Below are 21,095 nucleotides of genomic sequence, written 5' to 3' on the forward strand. Positions count from 1 at the left end.
CCCTCTTATTATAAATAAGTATCGGCTTTTGTACTACCTTTAATCCAGCTTTAAGTACGACCTTGAAATAACGTTATTACAAAACGCAGTTTATCGCAAGTCCTATTACTATCTGTAGTACAAAAGATAAACCATCGAGCCCCCTAGTTTAACTGCAGCACTTAGTCGACAAACGTCAAATTCCGACATTATTTACTTTTGAGGTTATTTGTTTTGTGATGAAAAAAACGATAGTGGATATAAATATGTGTGATTTAGAATACTTGGATGTGTTAGAATACTATTGAGAGTGTCCGGGAACCCAACAGAGTGCGTCATCGACAAAATCTCTTCAAATTACCTGACGACAATTTTCGATGTAAATATCGGTTTACATTTTTCGAAATAATAGTCAATTGAATGCATGATGATAATCCATGATGATCCAGGATGATGATATGATGCTCAACTGGGCTCGCCATAAAGTAAGTAGCCTTTACAGTGCAAGTAGGTTGCCAAAACATCCTAATTAATTGTATAAGAGTGGAAGTTTTTATTATGGATGTTTGTTTATGTTCCACGCATAAACTACCACATGGATTTTGATGAAACTCCGAAAATATATCAGATTATCATACAGTCTGCTGTTTATTTACAGATTCAAGACTATTTTGGCGTTTTACACGCCGTATCTCTGCCAGTAATATGCAATGTTTGTAAAAGACTGGAAGCTTGCTAAAATGTACAAAAACGCCTAGATGAGAAAGGGAACAAGATTGTGTGATGAAGAATAGTGTCCAACATGTATCAGTGCGTTTAACTGTATAAATAGACATCGGAATAAAATATAATTTTCTACTTTTATGTTGATTTATTTTCTTTTGGTAATTTAATGCACACGATATTCTGTGTGTAAGTTATTGTGGACTTAATTTTGAAGAGGTTCTAATTAGATGCACAACGTCTTATTTAATCATTTAAATCGGGATGAAAATAATCCAAGTTATTTCTAACCTAAAAACAAAACATAACTCGGATACGCGCGCTGACGTTCCGTTATACGCGCAAAGTCGATAGTTGTTTAAAAGAGAATAATTGGATCATGTATATCGTTAAAAGATACTAGAAATATAAAATTACCTATAAATAATAAAAAGTAATCTTTTCAACTGCAGAGATATTGTTTTTTTTTCATTATCATAGTTAATTATTTTTCATCAAAATAGACTTAACAAAATAATGTAAAAAGGAACGGCGCATAGAATTCGGAACGATTGAACGAATGATTTAAGTATTTGTTGCTTATAATCTGTGGATATTATTTGAACCACAGACAAATCGAAGTACCAAACAGTCTTCTCTTAGTCTACGTTTTGTAATAAGGATGTAAAGACTATCGTAAGTACCGTAACAAACCGTCTTCAGTCTGGTTTAAACCACTACTTGCGTCAGTTTTTATAATAAGAGGGCTAAACTTCAAGTACATTTTAAATCAAGCTCAGAATATAAGCAGACTGGCAAATAATAAAATCAATCTCTCCCAAACATCCCAACAATTAAAAAAACCGGCTCATCACAAAAACAATTTGTGGACAAAATGTAAACCGTTAAAACTAACGTGCCCGTAAGATCGTAAAGTTCACAGAGGAGCTTGCGAGCTGCATTTTAAATAATATCGACATGACCTGCATCCGACACCTATGGACCATATTCATCTCGACGCCCTGACGTGCGTTGTTGCGAATACAGATGTATTATGTGTTTTAAAAGGAAAATAAGCTTGAAAGATGTGCATACGGTATATATGTTATGGACCATGTGATTAATTCGGGCATTATTTATAATGACCGAGCATTATGAATAATGTCTAGCTTTATCGGGCCAAGTGATTAATAACTATCTTAACTTCATTATTTATCACATTGCACGGGCATTATTATATTGCTACATGATAGTTGGGCAATTTGATAATAAAGCTATATTTTATGCGGTGCGAGGGTGGCAGTTGTTCTAATAAATAAATCATGTTACTTGCTACATATTTTATGATTATTGTTTTAAATTATATGTTCTATTTTAATGGGAAATTATAAGCCTAGCCACAAAATTATTAATTGGACAATTGTCATCTAGTTTACTAAATCGGCCTCGTTTTTCTTGATCTCATTTTTCTTGGCTCGTTTTTTTATGGTAAAATTTATGTAATTTGGATTCAAAACATTGTATTAAAAACTGAACTTAGTGACGAAAACGAATTGATGCAAAACCGACTCCCCGTAGTCTTGTCTGCCCTACCCCTAGAGTGCAATTCAAAACCGCGTAGGCGCGGAGGGGCGAGGCGGCCTGCGAGCTGAGGCGCAGGTATTTGAAGCGCTCGCCGCCGCGGCTTAGGCTGGCCGGCTGAGCCGGCCAGCAAGCCGAAGCTGCGGTGGTGAGCGTGAAAACCATCTGCGACGATAAGCTCACATGGGACCGCCGGAGCCCCGCAGCGCCGGAGCCGTGACAGAAGCCATGCTTGCTGCATGTTGCATGCTTACTTCTATGCTCTGTCAATTGATATGGGATGTGTTATATTTAGTTTATTTTAAGTTAAATGTCAATAACAATAAAAAAAATGAAATTAAATATGTTTGTATTACTTTGCCCAAAAGGTCACGGGAAATATGTATAGTGCCCGGTCAATTTGATTGTTTGAATAACTATTATCAAATTGCACTCTCATATTGGGCATTATTCATAATGACCGGGCATTATGTATACTGCCCAATTTATCACTTGGTCCATAACATATATATGGTTAAGCATACATGTTATAAAGGCTTAATTTTGGCACTTTAGGACATAGAAATGGGAAGATTTAGTACTGAAATTTATCCAACAATACAACACACAAATGGTCTTTTTACAAAAAAGTTAGTCAGGGTTGGTTATCAAGTCTTGTGTTTAAAAAAAAATTGTATGGAGAACATAAAGTTATCTTCTACCAGCTGGCTCCCGCGAATACAATAGATATAGAATATAGTTTAAGGAGACTCACAACACTCAATGAAGCTTTTTCGTTAAAAAGAATTGATTTACTAAACCATATTTTAGTAGCATGCCATTTATATTTAAAACTAATATTTTAAAAATATCCGTTCCAAAATTATCCTCAAACATACTAAAACACCCAATCACAATACACATTAACAAAGACACTTAGCATTGAAAATCCTACACTAACAGTACAGTTACCAAACAATGCAGGACTATAGAAACAATATCGTTCACGATCATAAACAAGGCGAGCTGTGGCGCAATAAACTGTACCGGCTTCATTGCGAACTTTCATTATTTTGTTTCTTTAAAGAAAATTAAAATATACTGCACACTGTTTATATTGAGAAGCTGTTTGGATTGAGCTTATTATGTTAGTGTTTTTTTTTTCAAGTTGGAGTTTAGTTTCTTTATCTTAGCTTTGTATGGCAAAATTCCTATTGGCTATGTTATCAAGCTCTTTTCAAAGTCTTTTGGTTTTATTTTTTTAGTACATCTCTTTCTGCCATCAACTCACGATTAAGATTTTTTACAGCTATATCGTCTTTCATATAATGTATTAAAAGTCATCCATCTTTTCTTTGGCCGTCTCCCTGTTTTATGCTCATCCAAGTACATCTAAATGCAGGTAAATAATACTTTTGGAAATCTTTCATTATTTTTTTTTAATTAGGCTACAAAAATGGTGTTCTAATGAAACTGTTAACCAAAACATTATAGATGATATCTCCAAAATTGCTGAGCCTTCTACCCTTAGCTGACAAGTACCTAGTCTTTAACATTTAACTTGTGTAAGGAACATTGGCAGAATGCCAGCCAAGCTCGCTACCAATCAGGAGATCCAAACTTGGTTCAAAAACTACATTTTATGTAAGGATACTTTACTGGTATTGCTTGGGAACTTAAAGAAGTGGTTTCTTATAGGTATTCCTGGACTAGCTGAAAATTAAATAGGCAAATTAATAGGGGTTTTTTAGATCATCACTATTATTTCTCAATGCTCTATCAATAAACGTTGTTACCGTAATCTTTACTTGCTCCAAATGCAATTTTAACATCAAAAGTCTGTCAAACTGATAATACTTTTTTTATGTTTTGGAACACCACATCAGATAACTTATGAACATTATCTCATAAGAATATTCTGAAATCCTAAACTCAGCAAAACTATACCTACAACCCAAAAAATACTAGAAAATACCCAGAAACTATTCCCACTAAAATCTAAAGGAATACGTAATAAATACTGTAGAATCCTTCCTCAGGCTTCTCCATTCCGCAAGTTACATCACATTAGCGAACGCCGTCGACTGAGTAATTACAAGTGCTGCATATGGATGAACTGCATCGTTATTTATCTCACAAAGTCTTGCGTTTTATTTAAACGTTTCATTGTATTAGATACTGCAGAGGTTTTTTTTGCTCTTGTATCTAGTTAAAGTTCCGTCAGCGTTTGCTCTTGCTTCCCCTTTTCATTTATGGGAAATCATCAAATGACCACTCCCGCTGTGGGTGCAGCGTGAGGGAGTGTCAGACTTCCACTGACTAAAACCCATCATGTTCCTTCTTAAGACATTTATGTACAAGAGCTGAGATAATTCTTTCGAACAAACATGCAGCTTCCTCCTTTGGAAAAATTTGCCAAATCTTTGACCGCTTTCATGACATAGATTTGTCTTTCTTAACACTGATCTAATAATATTGCTTAATAATATTGCGTCCAAAATATAGCTAGGTATTGTTTCTTAAAGCTAAGCGAGACTCTCCAAACTCTTCAAATGAATAAATAAGATATTAATACAATAGATAATAAGTAATATCGCAATAGAATATCTAAGTACTACTTAGAAACTACGATATTAATATCATGAAACTTTGGCGAGACTTTTCAAAAACCTGCAGAGACAGCGATAAGTTGCACCAAAAGTTTTTCAATAAATATTTTAGTTCGATAAGCCTACTTGCGAAGTATCAGCAATTTTATACAGCTTATTTATTTATATTTTGTTTGGGAATTTATTGAGGGTTTTCTTAGTAATTTTAATGGTCAGTAGAAATGTTTTTGATGACTAAAGTTCAGTCTGAAAGCTACATCGAATTTATTGATCATAAGCCTTATTTACCAAAATATACGTTTTAATTTAGTGCAGAAAACTGAAGAATGGCTGAAAGGACCATATAAGCAGGCTGGATGATGATGTAAATATAGAGGTATATATCATTTGTTTAGAGAAAACTGAATTAAGTAAATGGAGTTATTTTAGCGATATCACGAGTAATATTTTTATTCTGAAATGGTGGTACATTATGCAGGTCATTATGCAGGTTCACCACGAGATAAAACTAGTGTATCAAAAATCAATGAATACTTCAAATAATTACTGTGATTTGAAGTGACAGGGGTTCATACGTCACGCCATCGCACCCCTGCTTCTGTATCTAAGTGTTGAAATTCCTATAATGATGTTATTTTTCAAAGGAATTTTCCCCTATATTCACACCCTCTCTAACTCACTCCTACTTGGCTTTTTCATCGAGGTGTGATTTAAAGTACCTACTCTTGTTTTTAAACCCTTATGTGGTTTTAATTAGTAGTCTAACATAGTACTCCTATTACTTAATTTTAAACATTTAAAGCTGGTGTCTGTTGTATGTTTAAAGCTGGTAATATGAAAAAATCTGTTTAACACTTGTCTTAAAAAAAGTGTGGCTGCAAAACGGACTTTATTTCAACGTCATAATCTGTCATTTTTTAGACAAGTGTTCAATGGACGTTTAAAAGTTTTTGTGGTACCACGGTTAAATTCCTAGAATTCCTATTAGGTACTATTCTTGTAATAGTCAATAATGGTCCGATGTTGAATGAAAAGCTACTTCCACTACCAGTAAGTTAAACATAAAGACAGATTGACAAGATATCGAAATTCCCTTTCAAAGAATCCTTTCAAATGGAAATGATGGTGCTATAATTGTTGCAAGACTTTTGAGCAAGATGATATTCCGTATAGATACAAAAATCATGACGTTTTAGTAAGATTTTGCTTTTTACATTTTTCTTCCTAATTTAAGAATATCTCTCTTAAACACTAATCAGAGTAATGGTGATGGAAAACATTTAGGCTGTTCCTATTTTCTATAACGAATAAGCCTATATGATGCGACGAGACCTAGGGCTGACGATTATATATTAGGTATGACTGTAAGTTGGTTTCTAACACTGAAATCAAGTACATAGATCATCACTCATTAATTCCAGAGAAGCATCAGCTAAGCCCTTTAGTAATAAACTACCAAAATAATATCTAAGCATTGTTCTCTTCATAAAGACGAAGTGAGAGTGAAGCTACCCACTCATCCCTTCAAAATGGATGCCCAACTCAATCCCAATGATAATAATTCATAACAGATTCCGTCATCTTTGCTGCGTATAAATGAATTCTGTTTGGCACCACTTAAATCTGTTCTAACACCATTAATAAATTAACTCTAAGCTCACTTTGTAGGTAATATTGAGTGTTTGTAAGGACTGGGTAGACGACCGACTTTTGACACTCGTTTAAGTGTCTTAACCGCGACTGTTATGTTAAAGACAGTGAACATAGATATAGAAATTGGGTTAACTTATAAGGCTATTCTAGACTAGGGTCAACTTAACAGGCTGTTCATTGGCCATCAGGTGACTGACCTCGAAATACTTCAGTATTTGAAATTTTATAAGTGAAACTTTGAGTTAAGTAACATTTCAATGTTACTTAACTCAAAGTTTCACTTATAAGTATTTCTGTCGTAGGAAAATGCTTATGTATAATAGAGATTTGATGACGTTTAAAGAACTCTTCAAAACTGTGAAGCACTTCAACCAATCTAAAACACATAGTTTTACTCTGTTTTAGTAAAAAACCTACACTATTATTATCAGACAGAATCGTTTTCAGATTATTTTCTATCGCACGTCTGCAACTTATAGGTCTTGTAGGATCGATAACTGTCAGTATTTTGTCTAGTTGTTACAATTTGTTAACGTCTTCGAACATTGTTATTAGTTTGATTAATCAGTTTGTTTGTATAATTTAAGTGAAGTTCAAGAACGTTCCTTTCGCGCTTACCGAATGATAATGATAAACAACTTTCGTCTTCTAAACTATTGTTATTAAAAGGAAATTCTCTTTTGTTTGTACCCTAGTCTCTTAACTACTGAGCAGAATTGAAAAATTATTTCTCTGCTGCGAAGCTACACCTATCCCCGGATGACATAAGAAAATGTTTGCACATGCAGGGCAAGAAACTCCCCCGGGACGCGGGTGAAACCTCAAGAAACAGCTACTACCAAATAAAATAAAGAATTCAAGAAACCTCCAACCACGGTAAATAGCTTGACTACACAAAAACCCTTGCTACCCGTACCACTAAAAACGTTTTAGTTTCAATAAAACCTACCCCCGTTAACGGAACTTTCAACGATGCTACCCCAATGTATTTTTAGTTCCCAACCGTTCAGAAGTTCCCAATAATATGCACTTAGTAGATTAACAAACACGGTTTTCGATACATAGGCGAAACTGAATTTTGCTGTAACCCACACCGATATGTTTTCTGTTTTATTTCAGAGCATACAAAAGTATTTTTTCAATGTTTTTCGGCAATAGTTTTGCAGGGTCGTTTGTTTTAAGAGGTTCTGTTAGTATTACTTATAGAATTATATTTTATTTACTTTTGTATTTACTCAACAAAATATACCGGCCGCTTATCGATTTCAAAAAAACCGTCGAGTTTCAATAAAATATTTTGATGGTAATTTACCCACTGTTAAAAACACTTTGACTTCTGAAGCTATGTGCCAACTTTGGATCAGTGAAATTAATTGGATGAGAACTGTACGTTTGTTTTATACACAAACTGAACTATCTACAAACAATCAAGGCCAGTAGTAGATACCAGATTTACGCGTAACGTGATCCTAACATCGATTCAACATGCATGCTTCAATAAGTTTCAAACTCAACCACATTTCGAGTTTCGACACCATCTTTCCTTCATCCCGAAATACAAAACATGTTAACATGAGCCCATTGGGTAACTCGGTCCATCTAACAATGTTGTTCAACTTAGTAAAGTTGATCCATGGAAAACAAAATGACTAGCGGAGATGCCATAACGGAAAATCTCAAGAAATTAGCGCGCCACAAATTCTGGTGCGCGGAGGATAAGGAACGTTACTGTCTTCACCTTTATACGAATTCTTTGGACCCAACCATTTTTTGTAATACCAAAAATCGTTGATAGATGTCTCATAGAACCCGAACGCCTCGTTAGTTCACAACTAACTGATCGTTTTGGTCATGCAAACCGCTCGTAACAGATCGTTTTGGTTACGAATTTAATCTAGAAGAAGGCGCCAGACCTACCTGCAGTATGACATCTCCGCTCATCTTTCCTTCCTCGGTGAGTTGATCCAAGATTATCTATACTCTTAAGAGATCCGGAGCAATAAGGATGAAACTTCGTCTTCGACCTTCAGTTAATTAATTGGAAGGACTTGTGTGACACCTGTTTCTTTATTGTTGGGTAGAATGTCATTTGTTTTTTGAAGATCTATTGAATGCTTTTGGGATGTATGGACTATGGTCTTCAATTACGGACTGGACCTTGAGTATATTACAGTGTTCTATTTTCGTAAAAATACAAAACGCCCGTTTTGTTTTCTTTTTATTCTGTCTATCAAAAAATTATTACGTAGTTTTGCTTAAATCCTTACTAATATTATACCTAAATGCTAAAGTAATTCTGCCCGTCTGTATGTTGTACTTTAACGCAAAACTTAATTGCCTCAAATAGAACAAAGACTATTTTTATCTGGATGCAGAAAATAGTTCCCTCGAGGTAGAACCATGGTTAACAGCTTCAGCTTCTTCTACAGTAATTCGATACTATGTCAATTAACTGCAGTAGCTACTTGTGTATTCCATTGCCACCGTAATTTTCCAAAAACATATATTACACCTTCACATTTTACCTGCAAATAACAAGTTATCCATCTTTCCAGCAGCCTTGAAATATAAAATGCATTAGTGTGAGCGAAAGGTAAGTGCAATGTGTATGCAAACATAACTCGGAGGCGATGTACAAAATGCATTTGCAGACAGATCGGTACCGAATGTAAGACCTGACTCAAGCTACAATTTTGTTAGCTACAGGAATTATTTGTAACTTCTGTTAACACTGGATTTCTTTGGTGAATTATTTAGACTTAATTTATGAGACTCACTTTATGTATTTCTATAGAAATTGGGTTGCAGTATCAAATTCCACTTAGGAGAACTACTCCGAGCATCTGAACAAAAACTAGCCTATAGCTTTCTTTTTCCGGATCAAGAAGTGGCTATCTAATACTGAAATAAATTATATAGGGAACACACAACGAAACCATTCGTGTATCTGAGGGCACGGCAGTGCCCCAGCCAAGACTCGAGCAAAACGGGCACGGCCGTACCATCTTTTCTCGAAGCGTTTCGCGGGTATTTCAGCCCCCTGTATCTTCCATGTGAACAAAGCTAGGACTTTAGGTTTTCGATGACCAAGAGTAAGTATTAGAACAAGCTCAGTCTCAAAATTACAAGACATTTGAATAAATAGTTTACGAGTTATGAGCGATCAAAGTTACACCATTTTGTCACTGACTCACTCACTGACCGATCATCAAAAGTCTAAGGTACTTCTAGCAAACTCAGAACCTTCAAATTTGGCACCAAGGTAGGTTATTAGCTACATATAAAGGGAAAATTATAAAAACCTTAAAACTTAATAAAAAAATAGGACACAAATTTATATTTGCGGTTTTTCAAGAACACTGTGTATGAATTTTGACTGCATTCATAACTTTGTTATTTATTTATGTACAAATGTATTTGTTTTATTGTTACGTAGTGTGGTATATTGTTATTACTAGCTGTTGCCCGCGACTTCGTCTGCGTGGGCAATTTGGAATTGTCAAAATACTACTTATGCCGTAGCGTAGGTGTATTCTTTTACATAACAATATCATTAGGATTACCACTTAGCAGCAGCACGGGTTCATCAATCAAGGTGGTGTCGACGATGTGTGACTATTTATCTAAACAAAAGAAGTAAAGTTTGTGACGTTGAGGAAATCTCGGGATCTAGTCAACCGAAATTATTACGTAATTCTCACATAAAACAAAGGTCTGACGAAGTTGTCATTTGTACATTTTATGCAGCAGCTGCGACAAATCAGGAGCCAGAAAGTCTGTCAAACAGTTTTACTTACCACGGATAACGCGGTGTCTAGTTCACTGGGTTGAAGAGATCAGATGGGCACTCCAAGTAAACATTGGTACTCAAAACGATTCGGTTTGACTGGAAGCCAACACCCACACAATTGAGGAATAGCTGGGTGGATGATGACTGAGTCATCAGGCAAGCGCATAGTTTCACTACTTGTATTTCGGGGATTTTCTGTGCACTCACTCACTATGTTATGTTGGAATTCCACCGAAATGTTTGCATTAGTTCACGATCAGGTAAAGTATACGTCCGAGATAGTAAGTCCAATTCGTGTGTTGGCACTTGAAGCCTGCAGTTCTTCCTAGATTTTCAAAATGTACGCTCCCAATTTGTCATTTCTTGGTGGAGCCAGCAGATCAGAAGAAACATAAGTGCTGTGTATACTGTGCGTCACTACTGCACAACGGTAAAATTTCGTCTTTATAAATAGCACAAACGTTCGCTCTCTTGCGGGGGACGTTTAAATACCATATTATGTGTCACACGTAGGTAAACAGGACAACAGTATATTATCATCGAACCGCTTTCAAAGATCTGATGAGCGAACAGACCAGAACTGACTTGATCGCCTCGAGAAAATCAGAGCTCTATGAAGCGATCATTCGCTTTGGTTCCTACTGTTATTGTGGTTTCTGAAAATGTATTCAATTAACCAACGATGAATATAATTCTTAGCCGACCGACTCTTTTGACTTCTAGAAAATCATAACGTTGGTTTTTGTGCAATGCACAAACGGAAATTCGATATATTACACATTCGATATTCACACTTGTACAGAATTGATATTAAAAGGTTTGACAACGGGCTATAGTAGCGTAGTTAAACTAACTGAAACAATTTTAGTGATCCTTCAATAAAGTTAGAGAAGCGGGTGTGCATGATGAACATTAAGAGTTGGTAAATACGTGATGAAGATGACCTAATTCATTACTATTCTAATTTGTTCATGTACCACAAAACTCAAGTTAAGGTGGAGAAAAGGATTACCAAGCTCCCAAAGGCCTGGGCATTTGCAACATGTTGCATGGCATCCTGGAAAGTTACGTAATTCTCAGCCATCAGTTTGAGCAGCGTGAGGGAGTGTCAGGCTTTGGCCCTAGTGGGCCTCACAGGGGTTTGCTGAATCTCCTTGAGGGGCGCGTGAAATAACGGGTCTCCCAGAAGCCGGAAGGTCGATGACCCACTCAAAACTAATCGCTCACGCCTACGGTGGCCGGGAGTCGTCTCTCGACACCCGGCTTTCGTGGTGTCTTACCGCAGTGGCTGGGATGAGAGTTGGGAATTTTCAGTCGCTCCGCCGCCTCATTCTTTGTCATCCCATTTCTTCTCGCTCCAGATCATGGTTTAAACCGGGGACGGGTGCGATAGGTCGCACAGTCCGCACAGTGATGACACCCGGGCGCCACCTCCATGAGATCAGAGTTGGGAATGTATGTTTGCAAAAACTAATAGAACATTTAGCAAAAACACGTTTGATAGTAATTCTGTCTTAGTAACTCAATAATATAAATGATATAAACGTAGCTATATAAAAGATGTTTTTTTAGACTCAGTCCGTGGGTCTAACTGTGACTGTTCGTAATTGTAAACGGTGTATTTGTGATATAATTCTTAGCTCGATGATTTGTGATCAGAAGTTGAAAGCAAGTATGTCTCTGGCCTGCGACGCGTAATTTGTACGTTTTCAGAACGAACGAACTCTTGTCTTCTGTTGACATCTTGTTGACGTATTGTGACAGGTAGTTAATCCCATTGATGTTAATTTTAGAAGTGACACAAAGTTTTCGGTCGTATTTTGCCTACATTCTTCATTACTCAAAAAGTATATTAATAAGGACCTTCCGATTTATATGTAAGTGAATTCAAAATAATGTAATATATTAAAACCAGGAACTTATTTTTCAGGATGTTTGAATATTAATTACAATGTTTTTTTTTTTTTATAATAATATAATCTTAGACTCGCAATGCACTTTCAGTGTGATGCATGTTTGTTATTGGATGAAATGAATGGATATTCATGTTTATGAGAGGTATAGCTTATATTATGTCAGACAACATATGTAGAGTTTTTAAGAATGTGGGGAAGTTCATAATTTCTTCGGGACGTGGATGCCGCTTCCCATGGGAACTACTGCCCGCACCGGGATAAAATATAGCCTGTGTTACTCGCAGATAATGTAGCTTTCTAATGGTGAAAGAATTATAAAAATGTCCCTGATGATGCGCTGATATTTCTTGTAGTGTGTTTATAGTAGCGAAATACACACGTTGTCATATAATTTTTTCTTGAAAGTAAGAGCATGCCATGACAAAGTGAAGTCTGTTTTCATTGATATTTTACCTACTACCAGTTTTATGGCACATCTGTTTCTGCATGATTTTCTTCATCTATAATTTTAGGACATCATTTCTTTAAATTCAGTTTTTTGCTCAAGTTACTTATAAAAGCGTTATTTTCTATGTAAAGATTGATAATAGGCCGATAAACTTACAAAGTTCAACATTCAAATATGTGTCATTATTGCACCCGCTGTTGCAGAAACGTTAACAGAAATTATCGTTCATTGCTCATCCCCCGTAGGTGATAGCGTGATAATATATATCCTATATGTTGAACCGGCCCCCAGGTAATATTCATGCAAAATTTCATTTAAATCTATGCAGTACTTTTCGAGTTCAGTGAGACCAAACATACAGACAAACAGACAAACAGACAAAAATTCCAAAAACTATATATTTGGGTTCAGAATCGATAATAGATCACCCCCCAAGTATTCTTTTAAAAAAATATTCAATGTACAGTTTTGACTTTCCTATCATTTTATTATATGTTTAGATAATAAATCAATATTTTGTGACTATATCAATAGTTTTGTTCACATTACAATAATATTGTCTTGGCCATGAGCACAAGTTAGAAGTCGGTCCTTGAAATAATGTGTAAATACCATTGAATTGATATATTCTATATGGACATGATTTTACGATTGGACTGATTATGGACCGATTGGAATTTGAGATCACCATGGACTAAACAAGCGCCATAGTACATGTGCAGTTCATTGATGTTGGATGATACTGACTGTCGGTCATTTAGTAACAATTGAATAAACTAAAAGTATTTAATTCTGCGATATTAAACTTCATGTTTGACTTTCACCTCTCCAAGATATGCTGTATTATATTTATAGTTTATTGTGCTCATGGCCAAGTCAATATTATTGTAAAGTGAACAAAACTATTGATATAGTCACAAAATATTGATTTATTATTACAAATAAAGTTGAATAGGACTTGGCTTCTATCTATGCGATCTCAAAACTTTTTACGGTGGAGCAATTGCGTAGAGGATTGGCTTTTTTTACATTTAATGTTTTTGGTGGGATTGTTTCTTATTTAAGCAGTAACAATGAAGAGAAAAAAAAACCGACTATACCCTTAAATTAAAACTAGTCATCATTTCTGGAACGAAGAATGAACTAAATTTTTTTCTCAATACAAGAGAACTAGCTGTACTAGGAAAAAACCATTCAATTAGGACAGGAAACTATCTTGTAGCCAGTGGTCCCTGTGGTGCTATAAAAATTGCTATGTTTTCATATACCTACGTGAGAAGCATGGGAAATTCAGGGTGGTCGTGTGTAACGATCCGCTGTGATGACTGAGGGGTGAGCTAAATTAGACGACTTGAAATTATTTGAGGGTTTCCAAAAATACAAATGAGGTTTGAGACTTGATTTGAAGATTGCTTGTATAGTTTGGCAAAACTCAATCTAGTATCATCTAATATCATCTGCCTAGCTTCCTTTGGACCGACTTATACCTCTAGATTCTATAGATGCAGCTGAGTACCAGTATTTTACATGGAGTGTCTGCCTGCCTGACCTCCTCAACCCAACTACCCGGGCAGCCAAAAATATGAAGACGTGTACTATTTAGTTAAAGTTACCACATTGTTTAAAGTCAATTTAGGTACTATACTATTAACTGATTGGAAGACAATAAGTAAATATCAAGCTATTCAAACAACACACACTTAATCAAACGCATAATTATAATCGCAATATAATTCCATCCCTTTGTTGATCAGTCAATCATTGTCCGGATATCGGTTCTAATTAACAAATAAACGTGACGTAACTATTAAAACTACCCTTTGTTGGGATGAATACTAAGCCGCTTTCTTGGAAACGGATCTCCACTAATTGGGGTAGTTTCGCAAAGATTTTCAGGTGTAGCCCGAACGTGAGAAAGATGTGGGTAGTTCCGAAAATTGGGGAAGAAAAAGTATGGTAATAAGATCGGGGTGATCGACATGTGTGGGTTTGTAAGGGAATGTATTAGTAGCTTCTTTTTCATGGCCCAGTATATTAGAATATTTATAGACCCTAAGGTTTTTTGTAGCAACTCAAGTATGCTACATATACACTTAGAGCAATCGCGTAAATCATTCTTTTGATATGTCAGCGCTAAATCACCAAACACATTATAAAATCGATTTTAAAAACAAACAGCTACATTTGAAGGGCTACAAATAAACACACATATTCTGCAAACAACAGGAGCAAGTCATCTGTCAATACATAAATGGAAACAAATGAATACATCGCGCGTTTGACTTGGACGCGACGTGACGCGACGCGACGCGACGTCAAACGGAGTCGATACATCATAGCGTGGCGTCACGTCAGTACAACGGATCCGTGTGAAACCATTGTTCTAAGTTCAAACGTTATTAATTGTAGTAGTCTTTTGTTTGGTTCGAACACTTCATAGATTTGGCAAATGAGTTCTAGAGCGTAGTGAGGTTACAGAGTTTTGCTCGTATTAGGAAACTATTTATGACACTGGATTTAACCCAGGCTAATGATAATAAAAATCTTATTTTCGAATATTAGTGGTTAGAAAATACTAATAACCAGGTAAATAACGTAAAATCAGGCTAATGTAGAAATCCTGTGGAATCCGGGAGGAAATGTGAGTTCTAAGGATTGATACAACTTGGCACTGAGGCAACTTGCCAATGAGACAATGTGATAGATGGACCACCACTTAGAAATGTAATGTTGTCATGTAAAGTGTATGCTTAAATACGGTCATCAAAACCCGCAATATGAGAGGCTTTTATATAATGTTACACAGGCAGATGATGGAGTTCTGGAGTACTTATTAAATTAATCTACACATTTATTTACTGGTACACAGTTCAAGTTTGGTCCAACCCATTTAGTGTCGACACGCCTTATCTCTACCCATGACACCAGTATATTCAGGACCGTCGAATTCTACCGACGGGCTCGCTTTAATCAATCAAGCAGATTCCGACTGTCAACCCAACGTATCGGTGTTTTGTGTTAAAATGATTAATATTTGCGCTGTTTAGATGTTTCTGTTTGTCTGCTTTTGTTTTTGTTTGTATATTAATTAGTATTTTTTAGCCTACCTTGTTGTTAACGTTGATGTCTAGCTCAAAGTGTCTTGTGACCAGATAATACCCATCTTATATTCTGGCCGAATATCTCATCACTGTTAAAATGTGTACATTACTGTAATGTGCTACAGTTCATCTACAATGTGATTAATGAGCCTGATCAAACTATATTTCGACAAAAATTGTGCAAAGTGAGAAGGCTCTTAGGGGGTAGATTTCGGGGAACCGAGAAATTCAAAGAATTGTTTTATCCACCCGTATCTGTGAACCGTACCTGATTCGTATTTCAAAGAAGGGTCCCAGCAATTAGAAACAATTTACGTTTTTACTAGGAAGTAATGTAGGTATCTGGTGTACTTCTAAAGAAACACTGATACCTCTCTTGGCAAAAAGAGAGAGAGAAAGAGACAAAGAGACTGTTAAAAAAAATATAAGAAATATTTTTTTAATCGAAATAATCTTTCACTGCTACAATCATTCTTGGGAAGTTAGGAGAGATGGTCTTTGATATTATATGCGTGACTTCTTAGTTGTCAATGGGGTTACCTGAACCACCTCTTGTAGTTGGTAATGAAGATTTAACTGCACCAAAACAAATTATACCTAAAGACAATCTCTTTAATGCAATTATCAATTTACAAAGCCCACCAGAACTACACAAAACTCCACAAAATTCACAACTGCAAATTACACGGCTCATTGACGTATTCATATCAATAACGGTCAATAAAGAAATTTTCGCCCGTATATCGGAAAGTAATAGCAATTTGGGAACATAATTGTCTCCAACTATTGACGGCTGACGGCCCAGAGTCGATAATTGTCGGAACATTAATATTCATTGCGAGTAAATCAGTTTACGAGGGGTAAATGGTTTCCGTACTTTTATTAAAAATTGTTGCCTGTATGAAATTGATATTGTAAAATATGATACTTTATGATATAAGTGACTTAGCATATTTTTTTACAATTCTCTGTGAACTGTCTTATTAGTGGGCAATTTGTTGAACACCAAAGAAACGAGTAAAGAGAGAGTATTTTTCTAGTTTCGCTTCCCAATCTTGTTGAAACCTGTAGACTTATCCACCCATATCCCCGTGGTACACAACTGTATCCCGGTGTACTCCTGAAAAACATATATGCTAAAAACCAACAGCTACTTTAAATAAGTACTTTTATTGTAAACACCCAGTAAACAGTCAATACGCCAATCTTCTGGACAAACTGCTAAGACAATATGAAACCAATAAAATACTATAATACTTTACTTCAAACATAAATAACACTCACCGACCCAAAACCTACCAATAAAAGGTCCTTAACAGCCGATCAAATTAAACTCCCAATGGTCAACTACACATACGTCACATAACTCCTCTTCTTCGCAGTCGGTTAACACGTCGGGGATCACATTAGGAAATAACGACGTGCTATTCTGTCCCCTTTCACAGTCCCTCGTAAAAGTCATCCTACGCTCGATTTTTACGACTCCTATGTACCGAAGATAAGGTTTTTTTTCTTTTATTTTCAGATCTGCACCAGAATGTGATTATAATGGTATATGGTGGTGGGTTTGACCCTTCGGAGTTGGACCTGTAGAGCCTTTTTGGGTGAGAAGGTAGGCTTTATACGGTGGTCCATAATGATGATCTTTAAACAAGCAGGGGCTTATATGCAGCCACTTCAAATGTTACTCAAATAAGAATATGTGTAACCCAAAAACGTAGTGCTATAACGCTATGGTTTTGAAAATGCTTTCTGTGAACACACAACAAAAAAAATGTGGAAGTAAAAACCAGTTCCTCCTCTTTCATCAAAACCACGATTGCAGATAATTCCATAATTAAAAAACTAACATCCCCCATCTTCAAAAGCCAACAACTGCGTCTACCAAAGCGGAAAAAAACTACACTGCATTCTTTTTTCAAAAACAACACAGAATAAACTAACAGAATACACGCTGTATACAAAAATGGTGTATACCGCGGAGAAAAGAAAGATGAGCGGAGATGCTATAAGGCAGGTATTTCAGGCGCCATCTTTTTGGTCAAGTAATGTACGGGAGGAGTGATCAGATCCTAGAAATAACGAGGTGTTCGGAGTCCGGTTTTCGTGTCCCTTATCAAATCAAGACGAATCTATCGAAGATTAAAAATCAGGCGGGTTCTAATCAGACCGTATGAGGGAGGAGCTAGTAACGTCCCTTGTCCAAGAACACCCGCATTTTGGCGAGCTACTTTCTTAGGAGATTTTACTTTTACGTTATGACATCTCCGCTAGTGATTTTTTTCTTCATGGTATAGGCAGAGAACTCCAATCAACGTGCAGGCTTTATTCCATTAGACAAATGAAGCGCCTCGGAAAACGCGGAACACCATAGGATTATGGTATGGAGTACTATCGCGAGATTGTCTATGTATTTACTTATGTTGAAGGTATTTTGTTTTATGGGGTTCGGTTTAGTGATGTATAGTTTTGGTGCCCTTGTACATAGGTTTAGAATATTATGTACTTGGTAGACAAAATTAAATGATCCCATATATGTATAGCGTAGATATGCATCTAAAATACACGCAGAGTCAACTTCAAACATAAATAACAAGGAAAGTTATAATTTTAGAGAATGTACAAAAAGCCCTTTTAAATTGAATATACTAGTTTTCATTGACTCTCTATTATCAATTGGAATGGAAATTCAATCATCAAATGGAATATTCAGATAATTATTTTTGCAATCTTAAATCAATCCTGCTTCAAGACACTTTGAAGTCCTATTCTCATTTCAAATCTTCATCAAAATGGCTCCCAAGACAGATCACTTCACTAATAACTAAGTCCTGCAAATCTATGCACCGTTATTTAATAAGCCCATTGTCCTATCTGAATGGCTTAATCAGTTGTGGACAATAGCCGATACATACACGGGACTGACTTGAACGTGACCATATATAATACGATTATATCGCCAGATAGCTAAGATGGTACATTTGAATGGTTAGCCTATACTGACTTCCTGAATATCTATGTTGATGTAGATAATTAGAAATGCTCATGTATGTAGATGATGTTGTTAGCAGGGCAATTTTGAGGGATAATACAAAGGATGAAAAAGTATCTCTAGTATAAGAGGATTATCTATTGTTGGAAAATTGGTGTCATATTTTGTTAATCCTGTAACGTCTTATTTCAGGAAAATGTGTAACTCGACATATTTTTTCCCCTTTGAATCACTCTTTGGCTCTTCCCACGATATAAGGACCTTTGTCAAATCTTTACTAATGTTGCTTATGCTAAAGCAACTGAGTCTGTCTGTCTATCACGCTTTTGCAGTGATATGTAGCTCACTTTACGTATTCGCGGATTCGATAAAATTCTAAAAGGAATGAATAGATTACATCTGGAAAAAGGTGTAATGTAAAGCTTATCCTGCAATCTGAAGTAGTCCTTATTATGTAGCGAGTAAAACCAGTAATGGTACATATTATAACCATAAATCTCTTACCCTGCTTATAAAAAAAAATATAAGAAACGAATTCAATCTCGCATTTCTTAAATCCACCACAATTTCTTGCATTCTACAACTGAAACCAACCCAACAAAAACTCCAAAGACAGGAATCAAACAAACGTAATGGATCCAAAGAAAATTCTAGAATTTATCTCGTCGCGCCGGGAGGCTGCGTCATACACCAGCACATCGTTAAAACTTCTGCCCATTCCGACTTCTATCGGAACTTCAGAACCCAATTTTAATGAATCAAAACTTGACTGACCTGATAACGTGAGAACTAGAAACTATTCGTGAGAAAGTTGATGATAGTAACAAATTGTGATGGAATTTTGGTTTGGTTTTTGTGCGTTTGTATTTGGCAGGTTAATATAAAGTTTTGTTAGTAAAAATACTTTAAAATCCATTAGTAATAAGTTTAATGTTTTCTATTATATTTAATAATAAACTTTCCACTCTTTTAGACTCCCGTCTATGTCCACATAGAATTGTTGGGAAGTTTGTTGCGCCACTAAATCCCAGCAAAAACACATAGGATGGGCGTTTTGGGGTTGTCTTTTGAGTGACGTTCAAAAAGTGCTTGTTTTGCAGCCAAGTTTTTTTTTTTAATTTCATCAAAATTTGACCCTACTTCATAAAAATTAACTAGAAAAAGAAAAACTTACGTATAAATAGGCATCCTGTCCCCCTCTTTGAACCAGAACATTAGCGCGACTTCGCTGACAGGCGCCGCCAGGTCGCACGGTAGTCGCGTCATCCCACCCGGCGCTGACCATACTTGTATCACATCTGAAACAAACCAACCATCATTATTGGCCTGAAAAATAAGGTCCAGAATATTTGGGGTAGCTCTAGGAGATGGGGGATAGGTCTCTGTTTATCAATAGCAGACAAACTGTCACGTAAACTTGACTTATCTAATGTTAACATGCTGTCTTCCAAAGACAGTCAGTCCACCACAGTCCTTTAACTAGTTGAACAATTCTTCACGATATAAAGAAGTCTGAGGTTGAAAAGGCTAATAATAAAATGTTGTAGCAGGAGAAATACCTTCAGTATGAGAAAATGGCAAAAAAAAATATTCATTTCTCAAAATTGGCAGTTTCAATAAATTGACTCTTAAATCTTAAACGTATCTACCCTATGAACCAGAACATCTAAATAAAGCAGCGATCGTCGCCTCAAACGGAGCCTTCATTATATTCGGAATCACATTCAAAAGATAAAAGATTCTCCAAAGGAAATCATCGGGAAAGTGGGAGGGGGGTTAAAAAAGAACCGTTCAGTATTGTCCATCACATTAGTACAGGAAAAGCTCGTGTTTAATGATGGCTCGAGCTTTTGTGTATCCATCCTCCTTTATCCATCCTAGGGGATGGGAATCACCCGCCGCTAACTCGATTCACACGTTTCGGGGCCTTTGATCTCCATTCTCTTTCAATGTAGGCTGTCCATGAATAATATTAGGGTGGGATGGCGGTATTGTTGGTGTATTTCAACTATTCTCGTGAAATCTTATTGGTAATGCGTTTTACTGGAGTTTTGGGATCATTTGTAGTTATCGAAAGGTCAAGACACTATCTATTTTTCAATTCTAAAATTAGAAGCTTTCCATTCCTATAGATACTATCCTTGCTTTGAAAAAAGTAAGACTCATTATTGGCGGACCAAATTTTTTCCCATTGTTATCCTGTCTAAATAACGCCATAGATAGTAGACACCCTTCGTCGATCTACGTATTTTCACCCTCATAATTTTGGCTCACTATGTCACTTTATAGAGCGCTTTAAATTGTTGGTATGTCTATATGTATAGGTGATTCACAATTAATTAAAC

General features: G+C 36.0%; 1 protein-coding gene and 1 long non-coding RNA gene across 2 annotated transcripts in view; one reads left to right on the plus strand and one right to left on the minus strand.

Moving 5' to 3' along the window:
• LOC110372526 (hemicentin-1) overlaps positions 1 to 21,095 on the minus strand; it is a 78,679-nt gene that overhangs the window by 20,081 nt on the left and 37,503 nt on the right. The window contains exon 2 of the mRNA XM_064039931.1: positions 19,925 to 20,048. Within this exon, the coding sequence (XP_063896001.1) occupies positions 19,925 to 20,048 (124 nt within the window). The remainder of the gene's footprint in view (positions 1 to 19,924; positions 20,049 to 21,095) is intronic.
• LOC135118266 (uncharacterized) lies at positions 153 to 841 on the plus strand. Its single transcript, XR_010277457.1, has 2 exons — positions 153 to 464; positions 638 to 841. It is a non-coding gene; the product is annotated as an uncharacterized LOC135118266 (long non-coding RNA).

The sequence above is a fragment of the Helicoverpa armigera genome, chromosome 20 (genome assembly GCF_030705265.1).
Source record: "Helicoverpa armigera isolate CAAS_96S chromosome 20, ASM3070526v1, whole genome shotgun sequence".
Lineage (NCBI taxonomy): Eukaryota > Metazoa > Arthropoda > Insecta > Lepidoptera > Noctuidae > Helicoverpa > Helicoverpa armigera.